General features: G+C 42.4%; 1 protein-coding gene across 3 annotated transcripts in view; it reads right to left on the bottom strand.

The window, feature by feature from the left end:
* Window positions 1-19,171, bottom strand: part of mospd2 (motile sperm domain containing 2) — a 127,009-nt gene that overhangs the window by 27,303 nt on the left and 80,535 nt on the right. For 2 of the 3 annotated variants that reach the window (XM_072260694.1, XM_072260695.1), the window contains exons 11-12: window positions 8,721-8,817; window positions 5,138-5,234 (exon numbers count right to left, since the gene is read on the bottom strand). In XM_072260694.1, coding sequence (XP_072116795.1) covers window positions 5,138-5,234; window positions 8,721-8,817 — 194 coding nt within the window. Of the gene's footprint in view, window positions 1-3,159; window positions 3,445-5,137; window positions 5,235-8,720; window positions 8,818-19,171 lie in introns of all 3 variants that reach the window. The other variant, XR_011886350.1, reaches the window with a different exon arrangement.

The following is a 19,171-nucleotide window of genomic DNA, read 5'->3' as shown; positions in this document are numbered from 1 at the left end:
AATACCTCACACTTGTCAGTATTAAACTCCATCTGCCATTTTTCAGCCCATTTTTCCAGCTGGTCAAAGTCCCTCTGCAGGCTCTGAAAACCTTCCTGTCTACTACACCTCCAATCTTCGTATCATCAGCAAACTTGCTGATCCAATTTACCACATTATCATCCAGATCATTGATATAGATGACAAATAACAATGGACCCAGCACTGATCCCTGTGGCACACCACTAGTCACAGGCCTCCACTCAGAGAAGCAATTCTCTACCACCACTCTCTGGCTTCTTCCATCGAGCCAATGTCTAATCCAATTTACCACCTCTCCATGTATACCTAGCGACTGAATTTTCCTAACTAACCTCCCATGCGGGACCTTGTCAAAGGCCTTACTGAAGTCCATGTAGACAATATCCACTGCCTTCCCTTCATCCACTTTCCTGGTAACCTCCTCGAAAAACTCCAACAGATTGGTCAAACATGACCTACCACGCACAAAGCCATGTTGACTCTCCCTAATAAGCCCCTGTCTATGCAAATGTTTGTAGATTCTGTCTCTTAGTACTCCCTCCAATAACTTACCTACTACTGACATTAAACTCACCAGCCTATAATTTCCCCGATTACTTTTCGATCCTTTTTTAAACAACGGAACAACATGAGCCAGTCTCCAATCCTCCGGCACTTCACCTGTAGACAGTGACGTGTTAAATATTTCTGCCAGGGCCCCCGCAATTTCAACACTAGTCTCCTTCAAGGTCCGAGAGAACACACTGTCAGGTCCCGGGGATTTATCCACTTTAATTTTCCTCAAGACAGCAAGCACCTCCTCCTTTTCAATCTGTACAGTTTCCATGGTCTCACTACTTGATTCCCTCAATTCCATAGATTTCATGCCAGCTTCCTTAGTAAATACAGACACAAAAAACCTATTTAAGATCTCCCCCATTTCCTTTGGTTCCGCACAAAGCCGACCACTCTGATCTTCAAGAGGACCAATTTTATCCCTTACAATCCTTTTGCTCTTAATATACTTGTAAAAGCTCTTTGGATTATCCTTCACTTTGACTGCCAAGGCAACCTCATGTCTTCTTTTTGCCCTCCTGATTTCTTTCTTAAGTATTTTCTTGCACTTCTTATACTCCTCAAGCACCTGATTTACCCCCTGTTTCCTATACATTTCATACAACTCCCTCTTCTTCTTTATCAGAGTTGCAATATCCCTTGAGAACCAAGGTTCCTTATTCCTATTCAATTTGCCTTTAATCCTGACAGGAACATACAAACTCTGCACTCTCAAAATTTCCCCTTTGAAACATGGCATTTCAAACAAGAAATCAAATTTCTGACTGCATTCTAACTCAATGATCTATGAAGGGCCAAGGGCATGTCCTACAGTTTGGAACTATTACATTCCTTTGTGTTCAGCCTTATTAATGGCCCTCATTTCATAACTTGTATTCCATTGTTCAATCTGTCTCCATTAAACCACTGAAATGATGAGCTTGTTTACAATTTACCTCATGGCATCCTGAGCCTCCCCCTTAGAGACATTCCCTTTATCGTATCCATCACTCTTCACCATGCTCTGCAACTTAAAACCCATTTGGTTTCCTTCTCTTTCCATTTCTGACAAAGCAATAATGATCCAAAATATTAACTGTTTCTCCTTCCACAAATCATGCTGAGTGCTTCTACCATTTTTAGTTCATATTACCATCTCCGATTTTTTAAAATATATTTTTGATGACTGGCCAAAGGAACAGCTGAATATTCAACAATATGCACACTACATATTTAAAGTCTACTGTTGAAACACCAAAGTATTTGTATGAATTTCCAAAAATCAGACAAAACCATTGTTTATCTGAGCTCAGAAATTTCTAGAGTACATTTATGTAATTTACTTATGAATGGCAAAATATTTTTATTAAACGGGCAAAGTGAGCAAAAAATATTCCTTATGAATTAAGTTTTGAGCAGTATATTAACATATTATAACATAAATGGGGTATAACATAAATGGGGTGTATGGGGTGTCAGGGAGGGGTAGCACCTCTGGTGGGGTAACATGTCACGTCCTTTTCAAGGCGGTTAGTCCACTTTTGGTCCCCACCTGGCACTCAGCTCTCACCTGTGGCTCCCCGTAGCTGTTTGCATGAGACAGCGGCCACACCCCGGGCAACGGCTTCAACAAGCCGGCTAAACCAGGTGAGGGTAGCCGACGGGTCTCAAACCCTTGGTGAGATAGGGAGTTGTCTATCCCAGCATGTGAAGACAGACTCTGGCGGATTGAGCGGACGAGACCAATGGAAGGTCCAACGGTCAAGAAGGCGGTCTCTGCAAGCGTCGTGTAGAGCAGGACAAGACACAGAAGACGTCCTGGTCATCCACTGCGCCTAGTCCCATCTCCAGCTGTCTCGACTCTGTCTGCCACTGGATCCAGATGGGAATTGGGAAGAGAGAGTGAGGCTGACGCTGCGCAACTCTCTCTCACTTAAATCCAAGTCACGCGCTAGTCTCGACACCATCAATAATGGTGTCGAGGTCCTCATCGACATTGACGATGGACGAACACACACAACATATTTAAATGCCTATTCTAAAAACATCATAACTACATTCACAAATAAATTCTCAAATCTAGGTTTAAATAAAATTTCAAAACGATGCATTGTTGTATTTTAATATTTAATGCTAAGATATTGCAAGGCTATTATTGGAACAAACATCTCATGATATTTTGCTCTTCACTGAGGCATCAGAATTTCTATGAGCAGTTAAGAGCACATTTTGTCAGATATGAGAAAAAAATGTGATAAAGAAGCATAATTTGCAATAATTTCAATTTTACCCTAACCAAAGGCCCAGTGCTTAATAAAAACAAGTCTTTCACAGGGTAAATATTAGTTCTGGTAGGCATTAGGGGATATCACCATGGTTCAGCAAATCTTGATAGGAATAATGCTTAGAACAATATTATCTACCAGTTAGAGTTGCAGTTCATAAATTACAATGATTTCCCAAATGCTCCATGAAAAGAAGCATTGATAGCAGAACTGCAGGACGATACAAAACAGAAATTAGAAGCTACTGTATAAAAACAATTGCTTCTGAACAAAAAATTCTCAGAAGTTGTTATTTATCCTAGGACCTGATAGCACACACCTTGGATTTTGATGGGAAAATGTTGGATATCTTGAGTTGAAACTGGAGCATCCAGAAGAAGCCCATGTGGTCACAGGGCGTACATACAAACTCCCTACGGAGTGTGGCAGGAACTGGACCCAGATTGCTGGCGATGTAAAATCTTACGCTAACTGCTACGCTATCAAGCTGCCCATTTGGTTTCACCAGTGCAGAGGAGGCCACGTCGTGTACACCAAATGCAGTAGACCAGGATGGAAGAGGTACAGGTGAACTTCTGCCTCACTTGGAAGAAATGTTTAGTTCCTGGGGGAGGCGACAGGAGAGGTGTTACACATTCTTCAGTGCCAGGGATCAGGAAGAGATGCAGGGAATGGGGAGGAATGAGAGGATAAATTAGTCTCGTGAAGTAGAAGGTGGGGAAAAGGTGGTGGGGGGGGAGAAAATGCGTAGCAAAAAGAAAAGGGGGGGTTATGCGACTGGTTTTGGAATCCCACTAGAGCTGGCAGATGATGATGTGATGGATGCAGGGGGGGAGGGTGAAAGAAAGGACCATGGGAACTCTGCTGCTGTTCTGCCTCCCTAGTACATGGTCTCGACTTGAAATATTAATTTGCATCTTTTGCCCCACAGATGCTACCTGAACCACAGATCTCCCATCATTGCTTTTTTTTAAATTCAAGATTCTAGCATTTGTGATCTCTGGTTTCTTTCTAATTGAGATGTTTTACACAACTGTTATTGCTTGCAATCATTTACTATTACAAAAAGAACAAACAGGTGAACTGAAAGACTATCTCCAGTTACACAAGCAGTATCATTTTCTTTCATTTAAGATCACAGGCATGAAAAGCAGAAGGGAATTACATTTACTACTAACTTTTAAAACCCTCAAATCCAAATGTCAACACTAAATATATTTTTACTATTTTCTGCATGATCCTTCAGAATTTAGGCAATATTCACACCAATTTCTGCTATTTGTTTGAAAACAGTCTAGTAAAGACATTTACAAAGATCTTTCTTCCTTTTTTCACAAAAAAATCATTTTTTGATCTTTTCTTCTTGGAAAATTAACTAAATTGCTGATTTCAAATTACTGATGATATGTTTTTATTAGGAGGACAATAGAGTTGAGAGCCGAGATGCATGAATAAAAGATTGCATTCAGCACTTATATATTCCATAGCAATTCAGTAAAACATGCTTCTTTTTCAAGATAAACTTCCACTACATGCGATCTGAGCAGAATTTTTTTTAAAAACTAGCTAGCTGGACCAAGCAAAATGTACACTCAGTGGTCACTTTATTAGGAACTCCTGCTCATTAATGCAAATATTTAAATTAGCCAATCACGTGGCAACAACTCAATGCATAAAAGTGTACAGACATGGTCAAGAGGTTCAGTCAATGTTCAGAACAGACATCAGAAAGGGAAAGAAATATGATCTAAGTCACTTCGACCAAAGAATGATTGTTGGTGCCATCTCAATGATTGTGGTTTGAGCATCTCAGAAACTGATCTCCTAGGGTTTTCAAGCACTGCAGTCTCTAAAGTTTACAGAGAATACTGCAAAAAACAAATAAACAATTGAGTGAGTGGCAGATGTGTGGGTAAAAACGCCTCATTATTCTGAGAGATCAGAGGAGAATTGCCAGACTGGTTCAAGTTGACAAGAAGGTGACAATAACTCAAATTATCAAGCATTGCAACAGTGGTGCGCAGAAGAGCATTTATGAATGCACAGGGTGTCGAACCTTGAATAAATAAGCTACAGCAGAAGACCATACTAGGTTCCACTCCCGTACCTAATAAAGTGGCCACTAAATGCACAGCTTTAATTAGATGGAATACTGAGGAAAAGTATAAAAGCCAGATGGCTTAATGATTACCAAATATGTTTGCCTAAATCAGTTGAGTTTTTATTACTAATTGAGTGTTTTTACATTTAGCAATGCACTTGACAGAGAATAGTTAACATATAAAAATAGCATTTACCTCCATGAAGTGATACCAAAATATCCATTGAAGTACCAGGTTCAAAGCTACCATTACTGGGTTTCACTCTGTATTTATCAGGCGCTGTTGTTCTAACCTGTATTTCAAAAAAAGCAAAATAAAAACTTCAATATTAATCAGTTTTATTCCATTTTGAGAATCATAATATAGTCATAGTCATACTTTGTTGATCCCGGGGGAAATTGGTTTTCGTTACAGTTGCACCATAAATAATAAATAGTAATAAAAACATAAATAGTTAAATAGTAATATGTAAATTATGCCAGGAAATAAGTCCAGGACCAGCCTATTGGCTCAGGGTGTCTGACTCTCCAAGGAGGAGTTGTAAAGTTTGATGGCTACAGGCAGGAATGACTTCACAATCCTATCTAAAAACATTTTAAAGATGTATTTTAAAAAATCTGCACTTTTAGGATGTAAAAGAAATCAAAATAGTAATGCAAGTTTCAAGCAATTACTACAAAACTTAAATGCAGTTAACACGCCTGCTCACTAGTTGCTTGAATTCAACTTGAATATACAGGGAAAATATTCAACCTGGTGTGGATATGATTTGATAAGGGAACTCAAGGTAAAGGAGCCATTAGGAGGTAGTGACCATAGTATGATAAGTTTTAATCTACAATTTGAGAGGGAGAAGGGAAGATCAGAAGTGTCAGTATTACAGTTGAACAAAGGGGACTATGGACATATCAGGGAGGAGCTGGCAGAAGTTGACTGGAAAGATGCCCTAGCAGGGATGACAGTGGAACAACAATGGCAGGTATTTCTGTGAATAATACAGAAGGTGCAGGATCAGTTCATTCCAAAGAGTAAGAAAGTTCCTAAGGGGAGAAAACGACAACCGTGGATGACAAACAAAGCCAAGGACAGTATAAAAATAAAAGAGAGGAAGTATAACATAGCAAGGATGAGCGGGAAGCCAGAAGATTGGGAGACTTTTAAGGACCAACAGAAGATAACTAAAAAGGCAATACGGGGGGAAGAGATGAGGTACGAAGGTAAGCTAGCCAAGAATATAAAGAATATAAATGTAAAAGCTTCTTCAGGTATGTGAAGAGGAAAAAATTAGTTAAGACCAAAGTTGGGCCCTTGAAGACAGAAACGGGTGAAATTATTATGGGGAACAAGGAAATGGCAGATGAGCTGAACATGTACTTTGGATCTGTCTTCACACGAACAATCTCCCAGATGTAATAGTGGCCGGAGGACCTAGGGTAACAGTGGAACGGAAGGAAATTCGCATCAGGCACAAAATGGTGTTGGGTAAACTGATGGGAATGAAGGTTGATAAATCCCTAGGACCTGATGGTCTGCATCCCAGGGTACTTAAGGAGGTGGCTCTAGAAATCGTAGATGTATTGGTAATCACTTTCCAATGTTCTATAGATTCAGGATCAGTTCCTGCGGATTGGAGGGTAGCTAATATTATCCCACTTTTTAAGAAAGGAGGGAGAGAGAAAGCAGGCAATTATAGACCAGTTAGTCTGACATCAGTGGTGGGGAAGATGCTGGAATCAATTATAAAAGATGAAATAGCGGCATATTTGGATATCAGTGGCAGGATAGGTCCAAGTCAGCATGGATTGACGAAGGGGAAATCATGCTCGACTGATCTTCTGGAATTTTTTGAGAATGTAACTATGAACATGGACATGGGAAAGCCAGTGGATGTAGTGTACCTGGACTTTCAGAAAACCTTTGATAAGGTCCCACATAGGAGGTTAGTGTGCAAAATTAGAGCAAATGGTATTGGGGGTAGGGTACTGACATAGATAGAAAATAATTTGGCAGACAGGAAACAAAGAGTGGGGATTAATGGGACCTTTTCAGAATGGTAGGCAGTGACTAATAGGGTACCGCAAGGATCGGTGCTGGGACCGCAGCTATTTACAACGTACATTAATAATGTAGATGAAGGGATTAAAAGTAACATCAGCAAATTTGCAGATGACACAAAGCTGGGTGGCAGTGTGAAATGCGAGGAGGATGTTATGAGAATGCAGGGTGACTTGGACAGGTTGGGTGAGTGGACAGATGCAGTTTAATATGGATAAATGTGAGGTTATCCACTTTGGTGGCAAGAACAGGAAGGCAGATTACTATCTGAATGATGTCAAGTTAGGAAAAGGGGAGGTACGAGATCCAGGTGTCCTTGTTCATCAGTCACTGAAAGTAAGCATGCAGGTACAGCAGGCAGTGAAGAAAGCTAATGGCATGCTGGCCTTCATAACAAGGAGAATTGAGCACAGGAGCAAAGAGGTCCTTCTGCAGTTGTACAGGGCCCTGGTGAGACCACACCTGAAATATTGTGTACAGTTTTGGTCTCCAAATTTGAGAAAGGACGTTCTAGCTATTGAGGGAGTACAACGTAGATTCACAAGGTTAATTCTCAGGAGGGCGGGACTGTCATATGTTGAAAGACTGGAACGATTGGGGTTGTATACACTGGAATTTAGAAGGATGAGAGGGGATCTGATTGAAACATATAAGATTATTAAGCGATTCGACACGCTAGAGGCAGGAAACATGTTCCCAATGTTGGGGGAGTATAGAACAAGAGGCCACAGTTTAAGAATAAGGGGTAGACAATTTAGAACGGAGTTGAGGAAAAACTTTTTCATACAGAGGGTTGTGGTTCTGTGGAATGCTCTGCCTCAGAAGGCAGTGGAGGCCAATTCTCTGGATTCTTTCAAAAGAGAGTTAGATAGGGCTCTTAAAGATAGCGGAATCAAAGGTTATGGGGATAAAGCAGGAACTGGATACTGATTGTGGATGATCAGCCATGATCACAGTGAATGGCGGTGCTGGCTCCAAGGGCTGAATGGCCTACTCCTGCACCTATTGCCTATTGTCTATTAGATGGTTAATGCAAATACATCTTAGAGCAAACTACTGCGAATGACAAAGTATTCTTTGCCACTCAAAACTTCAGAATCAATATTCAATGCAATGTTAAGTAAGTGCTTCAAAGTAACATGAAAATCAGCAGCTTGCAGCTTAATACAGTCATGAAGCAAAATATTTAAAAGAGTATTCAAAGTAGCAGCAGTTGGTGCAATCTTGCCATACATAAATTAACAACTCCATTTTCTACATAATAGATAATCCTTAAAGTACTTAATTGGTCGCGTCTTGCAAGAAGATATTGTGCAACATGGTTGAACATAAACCATCTTCTGTGTGTCTGCACAGAATCCTACCTCTTAGCTACATGTCAGGTTCCTCCATCAGCACCTCCACCCAACCAGCAAACGACCAATGAAAAACATAGAGGCTCAATCTGGGAGCGGCCAGCCCTGGATGTCTTTAACATTGACTCCAGATTCTGAATTCCCATGGCAACACATCAAAAATGGACAACAAACCTGTTTACAATCCATTGCCCCAAAGAATCAAGTATTATTTGTTCACCACGGAATAACAATAGGAAAACAACATAAGTTAAATCCATATTTCTTCTGACATAATTCAAGAACATTTGCTCTAATTTCAGCTAACTTCCACAACTATACAACTTTCATTACATGACGGCAAACTGAATGGTTATCAAACAACTTACCTTGAAAGCAACAGGGTTCCTTGTCACATTGGTCAAAACTATCAAACATTTTGTTTCTCCACTTTCTTTACAACCAAAGTGAATATCTTCAGCAGGACTGTTTCAAATAAAAAGAACTATTTAACACATGATTTGTTGAAAAAAGCACATATATTGTGTGGACACAGAAAATTGGTTACATGAGCTAGCATCTATAATGTTGCCCACAAAATTACTCATCATGAATAACCCTTTAGGACAGGGGTCCCCAACCTTTTTTGCACTGCGGACTGGGTTAATATTGACAATATTCTTGCAGACCGGCCAGCCAGGGCGGGGTGGGGGGGACGGGGTGGTGGTGGTGTTCAAGTAGGGTTAAACTCACCTCCAGATGTCTTTTACAGTTGGGGTTGCCAACTTTCTCACTCCCAAATAAGGCACAAAAGTAGCAGTCAAATACAGGACAGTGTTTACCCTGACAAAGACTACCATGACCATGAAGCCTTGCGGGGGCACCTGTGTGCTCATGCGTGACGTGGGCATGCATGTACGTGCTGATTTTTTCCCCCCCCACAAATCAGTTTTGACTTAGTCTTCCTGACTACACTGTACATACATTATTATAGGATGTGTATTTATCATATCATTCCTGCTTTTACTATATGTTACTGCTATTTTAGAGTTTATGTATTACTTGGAATGATTTGGCAGGTTACTTTTTGGGTCTGGGAATGCCCAAAAATTTTTCCCATATAAATTAATGGTATTGCTTCTTCGCTTCACACCATTTCGGCACGAAAGGTTTCATAGGGACGCTCTACCTTAACGTTGGAAATACGGGACAAGGGTGGTCCTGTATGGGTCAAACCAATTTAGCCCAATATACAGGATGTCCTGGCAAATACGGGACAGTTGGCAACCCTATGTTCAAGTTCAACAGTGCGTGACAGGGAATGAGGAAAGGTGCAGCTGACTCATATCATTTCCTCACAGCCCGGTAGCACATACTTTGCAGCCCGTTACCGGTCCGCGGTCCGGTGGTTGGCGACCGCTGCTTTAGGAAAGGGAATGTGTGCCTCCCTCACCCAGCTTGACTTGTGTGACTCAAGGTCAATATAAATTGGAGTTGTAAGTTAAATGCCTTGAGCTGTGCTAGGAGAATCATAACTCAGGCTTAAAGATCTTTTGACCTACCTGGAGATTGATACAGGTGAAGTGGCAGTGGGAGTCTTCAAACTTGATTGTTCAAAGCCTCAATGCGTTATAACAAATATGTGCAAAGAAACCTTCTGATTACAACCCCTTGTTTTCTCTCAGCTAATGAATCTGCATTCCTCAATCTTCAGAACAATTTTTTAGAAATGCATGAAAGTAGCAAGGACAGAATGCATCTTCAGTTGCATTTTATATTAATGATGAACATCATGAAATCCGATGTTCATCATTAATATAACTCAGCCAAGTCCTTAAGATATAATTGCCATCCAAACTACCAGGAGAGAACAACATGATTGAACCTATCAACTCCTGTCTGAGCAGTACACAAGAACACAAGAAGTAGAAGCAGGAGTAGGCCATCTAGCCCATCGAGCCTGCTCGCCATTCAATAGGTTCATGGATGATCGGGCCATGGATTCATCTCCACCTATCTGTCTTTTCCCCATAACTTTTAATTCCCTTACTATGCAAAAATCTATCCAACCTTATCTTAACTATATTTACTGAGGTCGCCTCCATGGCTCATTGGGCAAAGAATTCCACAGATTCAACACTCTCTGGGAAAAGCAGTTCCTCCTCATCTCTGTCTTAAATTTACTCTCTTGAATCTTGAGGCTACTTCACCTAGTTCTAGTCTCATCTACCAGTGGAAACAACTTTCCTGCCTCAATCTTATCTATCTCTTTCACAAGTTTATGTGTTTCTATAGGATCTCCTCTCATTCTGAATTCCAGTGAGTACAGTCCCAGGCGACTCAATCTCTCCTTATAGTCTAACCCCCTCATCTCTGGAATCAACCTAGCGAAATTTCTCTGCACCGCCTCCAAAGCCAGTATATCCTTCCTCAAGTAAGGAGACCAGAACTGCATGCAGTACTCCAGGTGCAGTACTGACATGGATTGAAAATTGGCAGGCTGACAGAAAACAAACAGTAGCGATTAATGGGTCCCTTTTGGAATGGCAGGTGGTGACCAGTGGGGTACCGCAGGGTTCAGTGCTGGGACTGCAGCTGTTTACAGTATATAATAATGATTTAGATGAGGGAATTAAAAGTAACATTAGCAAATTTGCCAATGACACAAAGCTGGGTGGCAGTGTGAAATGTGAGGAGGATGTTATGAGAATGCAGGGTGACTTGGACAGGCTGGGTGAGTGGGCAGATGCAGTTTAATGTAGATAAATGTGAGGTTATCCACTTTGGTGGTAAGAACAGGAAGGCAGATTATTATCTAAATGGAGTCAAGTTAGGAAAAGAGGAAGCACAACGAGATCTAGGTGTTCTTGTACATCAGTCACTGAAAGCAAGCATGCAAGTACAGCAGGCAGTGAAGAAAGCTAATGGCATGCTGGCCTTCATAACAAGGGGAATTGAGTATAAGAGCAAAGAGGTCCTTCTGCAGCTGTACAGGGCCCTGGTGAGACCACACCTGGAGTACTGTGTGCAGTTTTGGTCTCCAAATTTGAGAAAGAACATTCTTGCTATTGAGGGAGTGCAGTGTAGGTTCACAAGGTTAATTCCCAAGATGGCGGGACTGTCATATGTCGAAAGATCGGAGCGACTGGGCTTGTATACTCTGGAATTTAGAAGGCTGAGAGGGGATCTTATTGAAACATATAAGATTATTAAGGGATTGGACACGCTGGAGGCAGGAAGCATGTTCCCGCTGATGGGTGAGTCCAGAACCAGAGGCCACAGTTTAAGAATTAGGGGTAGGCCATTTAGAACGGAGTTGAGGAAAAACTTTTTCACCCAGAGAGTGGTGGATATATGGAATGCTCTGCTCCAGAAGGCTGTGGAGGCCAAGTCTCTGGATGCTTTCAAAAAAAGAGATGGATAGAGCTCTTAAAGATAGCGGAATCAAAGGTTATGGGGATAAGGCAGAAACTGGATACTGATTGTGGATGATCAGCCATGATCACAGTGAATGGTGGTGCTGGCTCGAAGGGCCGAATAGCCTACTCCTGCACGAATAGTCTATTGTCTAAGTCCCTCTGCACAGCAACATGTTGCAATTTTTTTTACCATTTAAATAATAATCTGCTCTTTCATGTTTTCCTTCCAAAGTGGATGACTTTGCATTCATCAACATTGTACTCCATCTGCCAGACCCTTGCCCACTCACTTAACCTATATATATTTCTTTGCAGACGCTCCCCATCTTCTATAAAAATTGCTTTTCCACTCAATTTAGTATCATTAAACTTAGACACACTATACTCAGTCCCCTCTTCCAGATCGTTAATGTATTTCGTGAAGAGTTGCGGGCCCAGCACTGACCTCTGCGGCACACCGCTCATCACTGATTGCCAACCAGAGTAACAGGTATATACCAACTCTTTGCTTTCTATTAGTTAACCAATCCTCTATTCATGCTAATACATCACCCCCAATTCTATGCATCCCTATCTTATGGATAAGTCTTTTATGCGACACCTTATGGAATATACTTTGCCTTCTGGAAATCCAAGAAAATAACGTCCATCTGTTCCCCTCTATCCACTGTGGTCATTACATCCTCAAAGAACTCCAGTAAATTTATCAAACAGAACCTGCCTTTGCTGGATCAAAGCTGCATCTACCTGATGGATCCATTTCTTTCCAGATGCCTCGTCATTTCTTCTTTAACAGCTTCAAGCGTTTTCCTATCTATATATGTTAAACTAACTTGCCTATATTTACCTGCATTTTGCCTACATCTATTTTTGAACAGTGGCGTGACATTCACCATGTCAAATCCACTGGGACCTGCCAGAGTCCAGAGAACTTTGATAAATTATCACCAAAGCTTCTACTATCACTTCTGCCATTTCTTTCAGTACCCTGGGATGCATTCCATCAGGACCAATGTCTATTCTCAAGCCCACAAGTTTGCTCAGCACTACCTCTTTTGTGATAGCTATTATATCGAGGTCCTCACCTCTCATCGCATCTATAACATCTTTCTTTGCCATGTTAGACATGTCCTCCACCATGAAGACTGACACAAGATAGTCAAAGCCTCTGCCATTTCCTCATTACCCAATATCAATTCCCCCTTCTCATCCTCCAAGGGACCTACATTCACTTTAGCCACCCTTTTTTGCTTTATATAAATAAAAAAACTTTTACCATTTGTTTTCACATTTTGTGCTAGTTTATTTTCATAATCTAGCTTCCCTTTCATTATTGCTCACTTAGTGCTACTTTGTTGTACCCCTGCAGTTCGCGTATCGTCCCAACCGCTCAACAGACGACATCCTCCACCTGGCCCTCACCCTCCTGGACAGAAAAAAGACACATACATTCGAATGTTGTTCATAGACTTCAGTTCAGCATTCAACACAATCATTCCTCAGCACCTGACTGGAAAGCTGAAACTGCTGGGCCTGAACACCTCCCTCTGCAACTGGATCCTAGACTTCCTGACTGGGACATCTCAGTCAGTCTGGATCGGGAGCAGCATCTGCAACACCATCACACTGAGCACTGCGCCCCCCCGCCCCCGGGCTGTGTGTTCAGTCCACTGCTGTTCACTCTGCTGACCCACGACTGTGCAGCAATACACAGCTCGAATCACATCATCAAGTTTGCCAATGACACGACCGTGGTGGGTCTCATCAGCAAGAACGATGAGTCAGCATACAGTGGGGAGATACAGCGGTTAACAGATGGTGCAGAGCCAACAGCCTGTCTCTGAATGTAAACAAAAGAGATGGTTGTTGACTTCAGGAGAACACGGAGCGACCACTCTCCGCTGAACACTGACGGCTCCTCCGTTGAGATCGTTAAGAACACCAAATTTCTTGGTGTTCACCTGACGGAGAATCTCACCTGGTCCCTCAACACCAGATCCATAGCCAAGAAAGCCCAGCAGTGTCTCTACTTTCTGCGAAGTCTGAGAAAAGCCCATCTCCCACCCATCTTCCTCACCACATTCTACAGAGGATGTATCGAGAGCATCCTGAGCAGCTGCATCACTGCCTGGTTCGGGAATTGCACCGTCTCGGATCACAAGACCCTGCGGCGGATAGATGAGGTCAGCTGAAAAGATCATCGAGGTCTCTCTTCCCACTATTACAGACATTTACACCACACGCTGCACCCACAAAGCTAATACAAGTGTCCCCCACTTTTCGAACGTTCGCTTTACGAAACCTCACTGTTACAAAAGACCTACATTAGTACCCTGTTTTCGCTTTCAGGTGTTTTCACTGTTATGAAAAAAAAGCAAGCAGCGCGCAATAAAAAACCAGCGCGCGATAAAAGGCAGTGCGCGCCCCAAACAGCCGCTCTTCCCTGGATTCTACCCGGCATTGCTTAAACACATGCCTGTGAGCAGCCGTTTGCAAGATGAGTTCTAAAGTATCGGAAAAGCCTGAAAGAGTTCGTAAGGGTGTTACACTTAGCGTAAAACTAGACATAATTAAGCGTTTTGATCGTGGTGAACGAAGTAAGAACAACGTGAGTTTGGCTTGTGGAAGCTGACGAAGGTGATGAAGAGGTTTTGGCATCCCATGACCAAGAACTGACAGACGAAGAGCTGATGCAATTGGGAAGAAAAAAGGATAACAATCGAAACCAAATGAGTAATGATAAAGTGCAACTTTAATTTTGAAAGGGTACATCGGTTTAGGAGATATTTGCAGGATGGTTTGAGTCCTTACAAAGAACTGTGTGATAGAAAAATGTGCGAGGCTCAGCAGTCAAGCAAGCCTCCCACATCAGCCATCGACATCGAGGCGGGCAGAGATAGGAGAAGATGAGCTGCCTGCTCTAGTGGAAACAGACGATGACCAGATGACACCCCAGTGTCCTACTACCCCAACACCCAGGCCACAGACAGATACTGATTCGCGGAGAATGCAACGATAGCCGGGAGGCACACAGCACATCTTTAAGAAAAAAGCCGAAATAAACATGCTAATTAATTAGGTGCCGCCTGACATGTAATTGTCGGCCCAGATCAGAGACGACGCAATTGGAAATTGGCACTGATCTGGGCCGACAATTACATGTCGGGCGGCACCTAATTAATTAGCTTGTTTATTTTGGCTTTTTTCTTAAAGATGTGCTGTGTGCCTCCCGGCTACCGCTGCATTCCTGCATGCTTCTCGGCAATGTATCGCTTGGCGGCCTGGAGGGTGGGGGTCACTGCACCACCCAGACTCCGACTCAGCCTAACACACCATCATCAGTGTGCTCTGCGCTGTCTTCCCGATTCCCATAAGTGATACTACACTGTACATACATTATTTCTACTTTATACAGGCTGTGTATTTTTATGTGTTATTTGGTATAATTTGGCAGTTTCATAGCTTAAAGGTTACTGGAGAGAGTGTTCTTGCCAACAGCGCTTGCGTGAGATTTTCGCTACGGAGAACAGTTCAGTAATGATTGTGGAAAAGTATTTCTACTTTCTATAGGCTGTGTATTTATCATATCATTCCTGCTTTTACTATATGTTACTGTTATTTTAGGTTTTATGTGTTATTTGGCATGATTTGGTAGGTTATTTTTGGGTCTGCGAACACTCACAAAATTTTCCCATATAAATAAATGGTAATTGCTTCTTCGCTTTACGATATTTCGGCTTACGAACCGTTTCATAGGAACGCTCTACCTTCGGAAACCTGTAGTATTGTGAAATACCCCACGCACCCCTCACACAAACCCTTCTCCCTCCTGCCATCTCGCAAAAGGTACCAAAGCATTCGGGCTCTCACGACCAGACTGTGCAACAGTTTCTTCCCCCAAGCCATCAGACTCCTCAATACTCAAGAGTCTAGACTGACATCTACATCATTTATCATTATATTGTAATTTGTCCTCTACTGTGCCTATTGTCTTGTTTATTAATTATTGTACTGCCCTGCATTGTTTTGTGCACTTTATGCAGTCCTGTGCAGGTCTGTAGTCTAGTGCAGTTTTTATGTTGTTTTACGCAGTCCATCGTAGCCTTGTGTTGTCTCACATAGTCTCGTGTAGTTTTGTGTTGTTTCATCTAGCACCAGGGTCCTGGAGGAACATTGTTTCATTTTTACTGTGTACTGTACCAGCAGCTTATGGTCAAAATGACAATAAACTTGACTTGACTTTTTAAAGTTTTCCCAATCTCCCAGTTTCCCACTATTCTTGGTGACTTTGTATACATGAGTTTTTAGTTTGATGCGTGCTTTTATTTCCTTAGTTATCCAAGGCTGGCTCTTCCCACCCTTACTGTCCTTGCTTTTAACTGGAATATACTTTTGTTGAGCACCGTGAAGAATCTCTTTGTAAGTCTTCCACTGTTCCTCAACCATACCCACCATATAAGCCTGTGTTTTTAGTCTACACTAGCCAAATCCACCCTCATCCATTCCAGTCTCCATTGTTTCGGCAGGAACTTGGAAGTATAAATTGGAAACAGAAGTCATCAGGGAAACGTACAAAAGAAATGACTACCTTTAATCACCATCATCCAGTGCTTTCTGTTTCAGCTTATTAAAAAGACTGACTGATTTATTCTTAAGTATAAAAAAACTTAACGGAACACCGTACTTTGTACACCCATCAATCCACTCAAGCAATAGACTTTCCATTTTGTGCATTATTAGATGTCGACTAAGAGAGTCCACTCTGCTACGAGCAGAACCAACAGTAACATCGGCAGCTTTCAAAATTCTCTCTCGGCGTATAAATAGTGCAAATGGTGGATGCAGGCAAGTTCAACACGCAGATAGTGTCCTTACTTCGTTCACCACAATTGAAACGCTTAGTTATGTCTAGTTTTACGCTAAGTGTAACACCCTTACGAGCTCTTTTAGGCTTTTCCGATACTTTACAACTCATCTTGCTAAAGGATGCTCAAAATAAATTGACATAAAGCACATGTTTAAGCAATGCCAGCTAGAACGCAGTTCCGGGGGAGGAGCTTGGCTGTTCGGGCATGCGCTGCCTGTTATCGCGCGCTGCTTCTTTTACCGCACGCTGCCTTTGCTCACATGCTGCCTTTTTTCGTAACAGTGGAATCATCTTATGTTAGTGAAAACAGGTAACTAATGCAAGTCTTTCGTAACAGCGAGGTGTCATAAGGCGAACGTTCGGAAAACGGGAGCCACCTGTATGTCAAGAGCAAGAGGATAAGACGAGAGAGAATAGGACCAATCAAGTGTGACAGTGGAAAAGTGTGTATGGAACCAGGTACTTAATCAGTACTTTGCTTCAGTATTCACTACGGAAAAGGATCTTGGCAATTGTAGAGATGAGTTACAGTGGACTGAAAAGCTTGAGCATGTAGATATTAAGGAAGAGGATGTACTGGAACTTTTGGAAAGCATCAAGTTGGATAAATCACCGGGACCGAACAAGATGTACCCCAGGCAACTGTGGGAGGTGAGGGAGGAGATTGCTGAGCCTCTGGTGATGATCTTCGCATCATCATTGGGGACGGGAGAGGTTCCGGAGGACTGGAGGGTTGCGGATGTTGTTCCCTTATTCAAGAAAGGGCATAGAGACAGCCCAGGAAATTATAGGCCAGTGAGTCTAACTTCAGTGGTTGGTAAGTTGATGGAGAAGATCCTGAAAGGCAGGATTTATGAACATTTGGAGAGGCATAATATGATTAGGAATAGTCAGCATGGCTTTGTCAAAGGCAGGTAGTGCCTTACCAGCCTGATTGAAATTTTTGAGGATGTGACGAACACATTGATGAAGGCAGAGCAGAAGATGTAGTGTATATGGATTTCAGCATGTCATTTGATAAGATACCCCATGCAAGGCTTATTGAGAAAGTAAGGAGGCATGGGATCCAAGGGGACATTGCTTTGTGGATCCAGAACTGGCTTGCCCACAGAAAGCAAAGAGAGTGGTTATAGATGGGTCATTTTCTGCATGGAGGTTGGTGACCAGTGGCACGCCTCAAGGATCTGTTTTGGGACCCCTACTCTTCATGACTTCTATAAATGACCTGGATGAGGAAGTGGAAGGGATGGGTTAGTAAATATGCTGATGACACAAAGGTTGGGGATGTTGTGGATAATGTGGAGGGCTGTCAGAGGTTACAGCGGGACATTGATAGGATGCAAAACTGTGCTGAGAAGTGGCAGATGGAGTTCAACTCAGATAAGTGTGAGATGGTTCATTTTGGTAGGTCAAAAATGATGGCAGAATACAGCATTAATGATAAGACTCTTGGCAGTGTGGAGGATCAGAGGGATCTTGGGATCTGAGTCCATAGGACACTTAAAGCTGCTGCGCATGTTGACTCTGTGGTTAAGAAGGCATACGGTGCACTGGCCTTCATCAATTGTGGGACTGAATTTAAGGAGCCGAGAGGTAATGTTGCAGCTATATAGGACCCTGGTCAGACCCCACTTGGAGTATTGTGCTCAGTTCTGCTCGCCTCACTACAGGAAGGATGTGGAAACCATAGAAAGGGTGCAGAAGAGATTTACAAGGATGTTGCCTGGTTTGGGGAGCATGCCTACAAGAATAGGTTGAGTGAACTCGGTCTTTTCTCCTTGGAGCGACGGAAGATGATAGGTGACCTGATAGAGGTGTACAGGATGATGAGAGGCACTGATCGTGTGGATAGTCAGAGGCTTTTTCCCAGGGCTGAAATGGCTAGCATGAGAGGGCACAGTTTTAAGGTGCTTAGAAGTAGGTACAGAGGAAATGTCAGGGGCAAATTTTTTTTTTAAAACACAGAGAGCGTGGAATGTGCTGCTGGCAACAGTGGTAGAGGTGGATATGATAGGGTCTTTTAAGAGACTCCTGGATAGGTATATGGAATTTAGAAAAACAAAGGGCTATGGCAATTTCTAAGGTAAGGACATGTTCGGCACAGTTTTGTGTGCCGAAGGGCCTGTATTGTGCTATGTTTCTATGAATTCAAATCCACTTCTCCCATACCAATCCTTGAGACATACATTTAACTCTCTAATCTTCTTGACCCTATGCCAATTTACATGTGGCTCAGATAGTAATCCAGAGCGAACCACCTTTTTGGTTCTGTTTCTTAACTTAGTCCCGAGCTGTTCAAATTCCCCTAGCAGAATGACTTTCCTTATTCTACCCATGTCATTGGTATCCTCATGGACCACGACAACCGGATCTTTCCCCTCCCACTGCAAATTCCTATGCAGGTCAGATAAGATGTCCTGTACCCGGGCACCAGGCAGGCAACACAGCCTTCAGGATGCTCTATCCTCGCGACAGAGAACTGTCCATTCCTGACTATACTATCCCAATTACCTCTATATTTCTCTTCTCTCCCCACTCTTGAATGGCTCCCTGA

This window comes from Mobula birostris, chromosome 6 (genome assembly GCF_030028105.1).
Source record: "Mobula birostris isolate sMobBir1 chromosome 6, sMobBir1.hap1, whole genome shotgun sequence".
Lineage (NCBI taxonomy): Eukaryota > Metazoa > Chordata > Chondrichthyes > Myliobatiformes > Myliobatidae > Mobula > Mobula birostris.
Note: the sequence above shows the minus strand (reverse complement) of the source record. Positions and strands in the feature narration are given on the sequence as shown.